Below are 12,939 nucleotides of genomic sequence, written 5' to 3'. Positions count from 1 at the left end.
ACAATTCTTCCTTCCATTGAGTGTGCTTTGACACACACATTATGAATCCGTATATGGATAATTTCGAGGGAAACTGCTGAGCATAGTGCAACATAGCGACGTTAATTTCTTCACTAGAAGACACCATTTTTCACTGTCAAAACACCATAATTTTGAAGGTTTGAGTACCAGAAGGAATTTTAGTTGGACTATCTCTACGTCACTTACTTATTTAATCTTCTTCAAGAAAAGGAAGAATTCTGGATACCTTTCACATCAGTCAATACAAAGGGACTTCTTAGATGAAGAAAATACACCACCAATCCCAAACTGGACGGTTTACCAGGTGTTCTCAAAAACAAATTTTCATGGCCTTGGCTTCCATGCCATGCACCTCGAAGCTGAGCAAGATGGCTTACCCAATCACTCGAGTTCTGATATGGAAGGACTTGCTCGCACTCCGGAAAACCGATGTCCGTTGAGCAAAGCAACGTTACTCACTGTTACTGCAGCCATTTGTAGTTATGACAGTCCAAAATATCGAATTTTACTCGTTGACACAAGTTAAATTCTCAACACTATTTTTTTTCCACAGACGAGAATAACTTCACGTCCAACTTCTAGCACTGCTTCTAGTAAAAGACAAAGATAATAGGAAGAAGATCCCTAATTGGATAATTTTGATGACGTAACTATAGGATGCTAGGTTTTTCCACTGAACATCAAAAGAACCGCACAATCTCAAACGCAGGTGTGATTGCGGATGATCCAATGACAGATAATTCTTACTGAAACAAAGGGATGTATCAAGAAGACATTATGGCTGACTTTTCTGAACTAAAACTTCGAAGAATTTACGAAATAAAAATTTTGATTTTCTTAAGATCCCTTACTCCAAGACATCATTGGAAATAATTTAAAACTACCAAATATACTCTTATTTCCTAAAATAATGCAATATTTTCGATTAAATAAGCGAAACTCTGAAATGATAATACTACACATATATTTTTCATGAAATCTATAATTGAATATTATTGTTTGGCCAAAATTTATTATTGTTTGGCCTACTACAATAAATTGAAGCATATTTTTGAAATCTCTACTAAACGAAAAATTTTGCGAATATATATACAGGATGTTCCAAATTCTCGGATCATGTTACATTATACTAAAGTATAAGGTAACACTAAGTACCTCATGTATCTATTTATTTTAACAGCGATATTAATTTGCGTTGAACATGTAAAACACGTTTTCCAAAGTAAACAAGAGGATGAGTTCAGAGACTCCTTGCATTTATTTATTTATAAGAAGTAAATGTCCCGTTATGTTGCATTTGTGTGCTTGGGCTCTCCCTGTCCTGGTTTGGGCGCAATCTTTCGGATACTTCACCCCCCACACCACAGTCAAGCATATATATTGTAATTTGTAATTTAACAATTCACAACATTTATTAATAATACCAACATGTACCCAAAATCCCACTCTTCAGAACAGAGTTTTACATTTAGCTGAACACAAAAATTATCACCAAAACACCTGTGCCTTTGGTGATAATTCTTGTTTAGTGATGGAATACTTTCGCTCCATAAAAATATAAGATATAACTAGGGCCCGGAAATTGAAGAAAAATCCTTTTCACGTATACCCGAAGACGAGGCTTAACATAATATATGTTCATTTTGGGTCATTGTAGGAAAGAAAATGGTGGATTTTTGTGTCCTTTTTCGTTTTTTTTTTTCTTTATTACTCTTTTTAAAGCTTTTTATAGGTCTTAACGTCCTTTTTTGCACTTCATCTTTCGACAATAAATTTACTGACCATTAACACTCATTAGATTCGCATTAGAACCCACCCTACCTCCTTCTGAAAAATGGCTTCCAAATTATTAAAGTCACTGTAATAAAATGTAAACCACAGGTTACGACCAGAAATGGAGTAACAAAATCTCTTTACCCAGGTGAAAATTTTGCCTTAAGCTGCTCCTGTAAAAGACCAAATAAAAATTTATTTTCGTACGTCTTGCTGTTCAAGACTGCCGAATTCATGTCCGGCAGGGAAGTAATTTTTTTCTTTACGTACAAATTAAAACATGAAGTATTTAAATATTTTTTATCACGTGCCAACTGATACATAGGTCAATCATAATATCAGTGTGACGGGCTAGAGATGCAAGGGCTCGGAAAAAAAAAAAACAGCTGTTTTGAATAAAGAAAAACTAGCTTTTTTCTGCTTCGCTTGCTTGCTCGGGAAATTTTAGGCTTTAAAATTCTGCTTTAAAATGATAAAGCAGACTTCTCTACAACACAAAAACTCATTTAATTAGCGGTTTGTGCAGATAATAATACAAAACATCGGAAATAAACCATGAATTGGTCTAGAATCGGGCAAGCAACGAATTTGCTGATCATTGATCATATGCGTAATAAATAGGGATGGCCAGAACCGGCTCCTGGCGGAATCAGTTTTCGGCTCTGAACAGATCCGGTTCTGGAACCGGTTCCAGAACTTTGTGGCCAACCCTACGCTAAACCCGAGCTGCTGGCAGGCTGTGAACAGCGTGCTAGATTTGCCTAAGCAAACGGTGTAATTGGCAATATGATGTACCGAACAGGCAAACTCATTTGGCTAAACACCCACTGGCGGACCAAATTTTTTTCTCGCGGGCACAAGCGGGTCTGGGCGGGAAGGGCACAGGCGCGTGGTCCCCTTTGCAGTGTTTTGAAGGTGCATTTTGTGCCTCCTTTACGGGTCTTTGGTTGCTTTGAGATCCAAGTATGGAACCGGTTCCTAAGATCCGGTTCTGGAACCGGGATTTCAGATTCAGGTCTGGAACAGGTCCTGAAAACCGGATCTCCAAGAACCGGTTCCGCCGGAACCGAAACTTTGCGGCCATCCCTAGTACTAAACTGTTCATCTGAGCGTGTGATTTCCAAGGCTCTAAAATATACAACCACCATCACGGTTTACTCACAAGGAACCAGGGTAGAAAAAAATCATGATTTTTTTGATTTAAATCAAATCTTTCTCGTAAATTACAAGTCGCGAACTGAAGAAAAAGCATTAGGAATTGGTATTAAATGCTAATTATGCCATTTAAGTGAAAGTACTAGGGTTGCATTTTGAATTAATCCCCAATTGTTAACCTATATCAATCCCAAACAATGTTTTTTAATCCTTTTAAATTACGTTTTTTTTAAGGTAAATTATAGACTTTCAGTCAAGCAGCTACATCATCATCCCTATTTATCCTAGGATCATGGTTCATACCTCATCCTCTTCAGAATAGAACAGCCTTTGAAACGGTAACATTTACATTTCCCTACCGTGTCCGTGAAGCGGGAAATTTTGAGAGAAAATGGGATTTTTCTTTCTTTTTTTTTTTTTTTTAAATTTTGATCCCCTCTGGACTCCCTTGTGTTGTTAATGCATATATCTCAAAATCAACTGGGAAATACTAAGGGATTTACTAAATGTGTGTATAAAATTTCAAGCTATCTTGAATAGTAAGGGCGGGGAAAATATTTAATAAGCTAAGAACATCCCCACAATGTCCCGGATAACCCCCATGTAACATAAAAATTTCCTCAGACATCCCTATTTATCCTAGGATCGTGATTTGTACATTATTCTCTTCAGAATAAGAGATTTTCAATCGTACCATTCAAATGTCTCCATCGTGTATCTGGGGCGGAAAAATCACAAAAAAAGTGATTTTCTGTTAAAAATATCCTTTTTAAACTTTTTACCCCTCTGGACCAACCCCCTATTTTAAGGTAGAGATCTGAAACACTGAAAAATACTAAGGGATGCATTGAATAAATGTGCAAAATTTCAATCTTCTAGGTGCAAAAGTAAGCCCGCGAAAAATAATATTCCCCAAATACCCCAGATTCCCGTATAAAACAGGATCTCAGGTAACAGTTTCCTGAAACATCCCTATTTATCCTAGGATCATGGTTCGTACATCATTCTCTTCTGAATAGAACAGGCTTTCAAACAGTACCATTCATATGTCTCCATCTCAATCGCGAAAAAAAAAGCTATTTTGATGAGAATATCTTTTTTTTTATTTATTTATTACATTTTCCCCTCTGGACCCCCCTGTTTCCATTCAGAGATCTGAAAACATCTGAAAAATGCTAAGAGGTGCACTGAACGAGTGTGTAAAATTTCAGTCTTTTCAATGCAAAATGTAAGCCCGCCAAAAAAGAATAATAGGCATAAAAAATACCTTTTTAAATTTATGACGTCATCACACACTGTCCCGACGCAGAAAGGCGTGAAAGTATATGTAACATGTTCTATAATGCCTCCAGTCTTGAAAAAAAACCCGAAGTAAAAAGGTTTATTGGTACTTTTTTAATCGAATAATCAAGATTTGATTTTTAATAGAATAAAAGTAGGTAATATAATTTAAAAGGCTAAGCATTAAGGGAAAATTATAGCAACGTTTATCAGTAATTTTTTTACAAAAGTTACTGATATTTGGCAGGGGCATATTTTTAAAAACATGGAAATAGCTTGAGGCACGAAGTACATAAATTTCGCCTAAAGTTATAAATCTTTTAAAAAATCGGAGAGGGAATAGGACCCCTCTAAATACGCCCTATTATCTGGGAACAAACAACTAATGCGCAGACGAAAGAATTTTCGTCTGAAATGTCTATGGTGATTTCTCCGTTGGAATAGTTAACGATTTAAAAACCCAAACCCATTGTTACAAAGAGAAGAAAGTAGGACTGCTCTGTTACCCGTTCAAAATGAGATTTTCCCTAATCATCCAGTGCATGACACTTCTTTCCATACTATGCTGTACATACTGTACATTTGAGTCTCCCATAACCGAAATAACAGAACCGAAACAAGATTTTACTTTTTTTTATTTTAAATTATTTAATTTCGGAATTTGATTTAAATTAACGATTTTTATTTAAAAAATCAAGTGAATTAAATCTTGATTTAAATCAGACTGATTTAAATCAATCCACCCTGCAAGGAACGGACATTAACGTGTCAATCCGACATCCGAATCAAACCTAGTCCATTCGATCAACATAACAAATATATGTTCATGCACTAAAAATTAGGTGCCATAGAGAACGGAGTATATCCCTGGAGCCCAATAAATCTTTTAGTAAAAAGAGAATCGTAGACTCAATGAAATAGCTATTGCATCAACGCTGATCATTGGAAAGTTATGGATTATAGTTCATTCTTTTCAGCATGAAACAAGCTTTCCAGAGGTGCTATGTATTGGGGACCATAACGCACTTGAACAAGGAAAACTAGGAGAATGTAGGGAAGATACCTTCCAGAATCCCTCCCATCAACTTTGGACCCCTCTGAAGTAGCCCTGGGTAAAAACACACAATCCAAGTGTATCTCGAAAAATACTATAGAGGATAAGAAATGTGTGTACCAAGTTCTGTATTGACAGATGGAATAGATATGACGGAAAAGCTTCTATACCAAAAAAAAAAAAAAAAAAAAAAAAGTTTAAACCAAAAAACGAAAAATGTTCGTGAAATCTTGATGAACACACATTTGTGGGTTATCGCGTGTCACTCCCACATATTATTCGTATTATATTCAGACCTAGATTCCCCATTCATTACTGAAAGAGCATATACTACAAAAGCAACTTTTTTTAAATAAGGTTATGAATGTTCCTTTTGTGATTTTTTTTAGTTTGTTATTATTGTTATGCAATTGCAATCAAAGAAAAATTCTAAATATTGTTTCCCTTTAATAATGTTTACTATTGATAAAAGACATCGAAATATCGTACTTTCTTTCTTTTTTTTGGGGGGGGGTCATACAAACCCCACGAGAGGCATTTACTGAAATCAGAAGAATCTTTGGTATCCATTTATAAATGGATCAGAGCCAAAGTGAACTCAAATAATTCTTATCTTTATTTACTTTTCTTACTGATATGAAAATTAAGTCGTTGTATTTCTTTAACTTGGACTAATAAAAGTCGTAGTGAACTAACTTGGACTTAATTAGTTCTTCTGAACCCTGCAATATTTTGAAATTGTCCATACGTAATTCCGTGTAATGGTTTCATTTGTGCAACTGTTTATCTTTTTGTCCTTCTCAAATGACTCTTGACAACTATATTAACAGCATGTAAAGATCAGTACAACATATCACGGAGTCGGCAGACGTATCACATTTGTGGCCAAATTAGTCCCGGTTTCGAGTTCAAACGAAGGACAATTTGTTTCGGATGTAAGTCGAGAAACGGTTTGGACTCCGCTTTAAGCTTATGTGACCCCTTCAAGCACAACCGGTTGTTGCATAGTAACACCAAATTGAAACAAACGTATTTCTGTCCATATGTGATACAAATGCATAGAGCAAATTATTTAAATCAAAAAAACCTGGTTTAAACAAACAAACAAACAAGGTTTAAACCAAAAAATGTTTTTTTTTTTCGTTTTTTCAATAAAAAACATGGTTTTTGCCAACAATGCTTTGCTGATACTTCTATGGACACCATGTACACTGCACTCGGTTTGAGAAAATAATGAATATCTACGCGAACTGTGATTTAACAGGTGTTTAGTTTTACACCTGTAGTTACATACTAACAACAGAAAAAAAAATGAAATCTTGTGGAAGACAGGGATTAATAAAAGGACGTTCCTACTACTACTTATACTATGGATCCTAATTTAACGTATGAAACCATAAAACCACAGAATCGGGATAAAATATCGCAAAAAGTAGGCTAAAGCTAAACAATACCCAAAAGCGACAACAAATGGAACATCTTTCCAGCGTGATTGACTGTTAGTGGTAAAGATGCTATATTTAATTTACAAGTAAGACAGGATGAAGTAAGGTACGGTACGGCTTGTGTATAGCCCGCTCCCCCCAGTTCTTTGTCACTGGAACTGGAGGGGTCACTACTACTACTTTACTACTATTACTACTACTACTACTACTACTTTACTACTACTACTACTACTTCTTCTTATATCGAGAACAGAACCCAACCAACCCCTGCGGGTCTTCTAACCAGTTCCAACTACTAGTACTAGTACTACTATTGCTACTAACTACCACTACTACTATCGCTACTACTACTACTACTACTTATACTAAAGCTTCCTTATCACAAGATTTACATCTTAAACCTTTATAACATGCGATTCCGATTCATTATGAACTAATATGAATCGTTAGAATCACTATGATTCGTAAAAATCACTGGGAGGAGCGGGCTATACTCAATCCTAAGGGGCTATGTGAAGGAACTGCACAAAGTGACCACAGAAGCGTCGCAAGCTGTGTCACACGCAAGACGTGTTTTTCTGCCATCGTTTATTTCTAGACCAACAGTTGCTGACGCGTCTGCTTTCTACGGAAGCACCTCGCTTTCACTCATGCTCTCCTGCTGAGCATCGGCCGTGACTCAGCAAAACTTTCGATCTTTTTTGGCCACTCAGCACAAGTTGCTTAATTTTTGAAGTTGGTACGCATTTTATACTCAGCCCTCCTAAGGGCATTCTGAACCAAGTAATACAACACCTACCTTAACAAACACAGACGTTAAGGGTAAGTTAGGCTGATTAGGCCCTTACTCGAGGAGATAAACCTTTAAATTATTTATTTGGTAGAATCGTCTGCTTGAAAGAACCCCAAAAAATGTGTACGGCATTAAAGTGCATTTTATGCTAAGAGGGTATAATATTTAATGAACGTACGTAAAGTATGGTAGCTACTAAATTAAAATAAGATACTACAGTGAACGAAACGTTACGTAATCTTATTTAACCTCTTAGCTAAAACTGGTAATTATCTTCGGCAGATGATTTGTAGTTTTTGATCATTTATTTCTGTTCCGTAGCGGTAATAGTATACAACAGTACCTCATGATTTGTGCGCGTGGATACTTCCTACTGTTGCACTACGTATAAAAATGATTTTATTACATTTAGAAGTAGTAAGAAGCATCCGCGTGCACGTGACATGCGATATGTGTTTCAAATCCCCCACATATACTCATACACTACGTACAAGGGCACATTATTATTCTTCGCATACCATAAAACACAACGAAACGCAACGCAAACCGACGTACATTTTATTTTATATTACTCAGTAATTAAATGAAAGTCGCCTTGTTACCTCATTTTCAACTTCCTATATCCTCAATGAATAATCCTTAAAAGACTGCACTTCGTGAGTCCTCGCTAAATGATGAGGCACTGTCGTATACTATATCCTATTTTGGTTACTTATATAGGCTAATCTATTCTATTATGATATCAAGTGTCATATCTCCTAAACAAATTTTGCATCCCCCTGGAATTAGGATAGTACCGTTTACAATTTCTAAAATGTTAATCTTACCTGCCCTTCGCCTAAAAATTCTATCTTTGCATACCGCTTCAATCTATCATCCATATCTAAAATTTCAGCTTTCAAATTGTTTCACGCCTTATCATATGTAAGTATATTGTAATACAAATACAAAGTAAGCGGGTATTTGTGATATTGAGAGTCTTCTTCTTTCTGAAAAAAGGATTACATTAACTACGGTCGCAGCACACGACCCATTTCGACCAAACCACTAAAGTTTGCTGAATAAAAAATTATTGAAATTACAGGTGTAGTAATAACAAAAATTTCCTGCCTTGGTAGCTAATTCTCACTTTAAACTAAAAATTTTTAGAAGATGAGTCATTGGTATTAAACATTAAATTACTTTGCACTAAAAAAATCATGGTCACAAAGCATAACCATAATGGCACAAGTGGAAACCAGAATCACGCATGTTTACTTAAAAAAATATATATAAAGCAAAACACTGTAAAAAAAACACACACACACACACACCGACGTCAAGGAAGTCCATCCACTATGAAAACTGAAAGTAAAAGAAACCAAACAACCTTTGTATTAAACGAAAAAATGCACTAAAAACGGAAGCTCGAGACTATAACGCCGTAGGGTTCCGATCTCATGAACTATCACTAAAGTAGTCTTATATATTAATTGATAATGGAAAAAGTAAATGATCAAAAGTTCGCGGCATAATCGAATAAAGAATACTGAGAAAAATTGAATGGCACGGATGAAACGATTGTCTGATTCGAACAATATATCAACCAAAAAGTATTGATTAAATAAAGATGCGGGTCGGCACAAAGTTGAATTGCTATGTAACTTACAAAAGGATTCATTGATCAAAGAATTGACAAAATGCAGAAGACAATTGGGCATTTAAAAAAATGGAAATAAATAAAAACAGACTAGATTAAAAACAGAACAAATTCCCACCAACACCCACTTGAACTGTTGTGCCTCAGAACTAGATTCCTGAAAATCTATTTATTCTGTCTTTAAGATATTGACAGCTTTAGAACATATTGACAAACAGATGGAGGATGGCTTTCAGTCAATTAATAACTTTAACCGCTATAAATATAAATAAGTAACCCCTGTCAATTACAGCAGCATTTAAATTTAATTTTATTTATAAATTTATATTTTCTACTTCATGAATTTATTTCTCCCTAATGAATAATTTTCATTTTGAAGAGTGGGCGTTTCAGTGTAAACATTGGAACTTTTACACCGAACCAGCCTCACAACTAAACGTCCTTACACCGAGACATCCGTACACCGAAACGTCCTACACCGAAACGTCCTGCACCAAAACGTCCTACACCGAAACAGCCGTATCCCGCAAGGCACAGTTAGAATGCCTGGGTTATATTTTTTGTGGCCCCCAGATATTGTGAGCCTTATGCAGAGTCGTTCTGATGTGTGATTATTGCCATACTAAAGATTTGGAGTAACATATGTTTCCTTATACTTCTTGTAGACGATCCAAGAAAGCTTGAACAGACTATTTGATGAAAAAGACGTCAGCACTGACGTCATTTCTGTATTGAATTCAATAGTTTCTTACAAGAAATTAAGGCCGTGTCCAAAAGATACAAGTGTGCATTCGAAGTACGCTTATTTCCGGAACTGACGTCACCTAGTGTGCGTCAAAAGGTCCAAGTTCACAAGTCTGCGAGGGCATAGTACGTACCGGTAGTGTGCGAGGATGTACACTACGTTAGCACACTTGTGTACTTAAGATGGGAGTTCGTCGTAGGAACAACAATAATGTCAAAGTGACTTAATAAAATTTTAAAAGACATATATTTAATATTTTTGTTGAGGAGAATATATTTGTGGGGTGATCTAATAATAGTTTACTTGACAAATATACAAATTAGTGATTTTACAAGTGGAATATAAAAATGTTACGCAAATAACAAACGTATTTACGTTGTGTTCTTTCAGTATGCAATGGAATTTAAAATAGTATAGGGAAAGCAACCAAATAGTTTCTTTAATAATGCTATAAATTCATTTGCGTTTAAATATTACATGGTTTATGTAGCTTAATTGAAATAATTATACTATCGGTAATGGAGCTATTTGCACGTAAATGACAAATTTTAATGGCGTATGAATTAAAATGTTAAGCTCTATCGTAGAATAATGAATACCTAGATTATTTATTTCTCTATACCTACAGCTACAGCTGCAAATATTAATTCGTAGCTAGATAGGCCTAATTTTCTAGTTTTGATTCTAAACAAATTCCTTTCAAAGCTACCATATTTCCTTGCACTTAAGAGACTGTAATATACCAATTACCATACATTTTGCATTTTTGACAGCTGCCAAAAAGTGAAATACAGATCAAAATTTTCTTTCTCCACACTTATCAAAGATTTCACAAATTCGTCTTGGTAAGTCTTTACTTTGTCTTTTTCTTTTTTTTTTTTTTATTCTTCGATTCAGCGATTTGATCTTTCGGTTCCGGTTTTGAGAACTTGTCTGTTAGCTCATATATAAAGTTAGTAACTAGGTTCCTTTCTATACCAAAGTTTAATATTTAATATACATATTAGACCCATTGCCGAGCGAGCGTTAGCGAGTGAAGGCAGGTTAGAGGCTCGCAGGGGATGTTCTTTTCAGTCTTGGTTACGAATCGGTTCATTGAACGATTCATTGAATAAAGTGGCCAAAGTTAAGACTTGCCTTCCTTTTAATTTATATAATCCCATTACGGTGCCCATTATGAATTGATTATGAACAAATAATTCCTTCCGTATAGTTGAACAATGAGAGCCACTACATTGCATACCGTATTTTTTCATAAAAACGTCTCTTAATTTTCATAAAATTCTTATTAGATTAATAGTAGCTTTTTAGGATTATATTTGGACGAGGCGATTTGTTTCGTTACTGAGTAACTATTTTCGTAGTGGGAAGCATGTAGGAGAGACAGCGGGTATATTTCAAGAAAGATGTAGGGCGCCGAAAGCATAGTGAAGTGCACGAAAATGTCGAAGTGTATACAATGTACAGAACTCATTCAAGCGGGCTTATAAGATAGTAATCTTTTATTTTTTAACATATTATTTTAATTAGGGTTATCCACCTTGAGTGCACGTGATTCTTATAAATTGGTATTTCATAGTGACATAATAGCTTTTTCCTGTAAATTTTGGTCCTCATGTTGTTCAACTCCACCACTTCTTTCCTTGTCATTCTTATAAGTGTTAACTTTTGGTGTAGATTAAGAATATGGAGGCACTGTTTTGAAGATTTACGGGTAAAATCTATATATTCACAAAGAAAGGGTAACATAACACTTATAAGGAACTTCAACATTAGCACAATATAGTAGAAATACTCTAATCAGTATGCCTGTAACTGAAGCAATACAGTATAACGACGACGATTATAGTGTCGTTGTTGCGTATCTACCGTACATAAAGGAATTATACTCAATATGAACTCTCTCCCAAAGTAGTTATGAGCCACATTATTGTAACTTATAACTGTTAGCGCTCCCCTCAGTACCTTCGGTGTCCTAACGCTCTTGCAAATTGCCTACTTTCACCTGCAATAAAATTCCTAAGCTACTTCGCATCAGTGTCATCAGCGCCCTAACCATCAGTGCTACTTTTCTTCCGGGGGATTAATAAATATTCCCTCGCGCAAGCATGGCTAATAAAATAGAACATTGCCAATAGTTTAGTGGTTTTTATGCTGATAAATATTTGCAGATACGGCAAAGCTGAAGCTCTTGGCATACATGAAAGAAACTTTTAAGTCATTTTATGGTTACCCCATATTATCAATTTGTACGATTTATTTATCTTTAATATAACTGGAAAGCCATTCATCTAAAAAAAAACACGTTAATTTTTTCTAGTACTCGAAATTCTCCCTTCTTTTGTTAACAATGTTCAACATTCCACCACGATGAGGCGCTGTAAACAAGTGTGGATCAAAAGCTAATTTGACGAAGTGTACACTATTTAGTGTGCACTTCATCTATAGATTTCGAGTGTGCATCCTCGAAGTGTGCACTATTCGCTTTTGGACACGGCCTAAGTTTCGGTCCTGTTCTAAACAATCCAATTCAAGAGCATTCAATAGCCAATCTGCGCTCGAGTTGAGTGCAGGAAAATACAAAACAAGTATGATGGCGTCGTGAGACAGAGCAGCAGATGTTAAATAAATATCTTTTCATTATTATTTTCCATAATTATCTGATGTTCCTAGTGTGCATTATAATAATAAACAAAAGCTAATATCTGCGCCGGAAGATATCTTAGTATTTTTTTGTTGATAATATACACGATTTATATAGTTATAGTGCTTGCATCTCCATAACTATTGTTAAATTTTGAGGCAATGAAAAGTATAAGTATTAATTTGAGTATTTAATATACAAGAAACCGGATATAGATTAAGAAAGAAAAGTCCATTAAATAAAAAAATATATATATATAACTGACTTTTCTTGATTTAATATGACGTTTAGTACTATTATTAATTTCTGGTAATTGCGTACAGATTGAGAATATGCTCGCAAACTGTAGTGCTCTGGAAATGATTACATGTTATCCTATTGTAATCTAA

General features: G+C 35.2%; 1 protein-coding gene across 1 annotated transcript in view; it reads right to left on the bottom strand.

Moving 5' to 3' along the window:
- LOC145666515 (cyclin-dependent kinase 7-like) overlaps nt 1–8,757 on the bottom strand; it is a 155,985-nt gene extending 147,228 nt beyond the window's left edge. The window contains exon 1 of the mRNA XM_081733802.1: nt 8,350–8,757. Coding sequence (XP_081589928.1) covers nt 8,350–8,403 — 54 coding nt within the window. The 5' untranslated portion in view covers nt 8,404–8,757. The remainder of the gene's footprint in view (nt 1–8,349) is intronic.
- Between the last annotated feature and the right edge of the window lie 4,182 nt (nt 8,758–12,939).

This window comes from Thermobia domestica, chromosome 12, assembly GCF_964235325.1.
Source record: "Thermobia domestica chromosome 12, izTheDome1.hap1.1, whole genome shotgun sequence".
Lineage (NCBI taxonomy): Eukaryota > Metazoa > Arthropoda > Insecta > Zygentoma > Lepismatidae > Thermobia > Thermobia domestica.
Note: the sequence above shows the minus strand (reverse complement) of the source record. Positions and strands in the feature narration are given on the sequence as shown.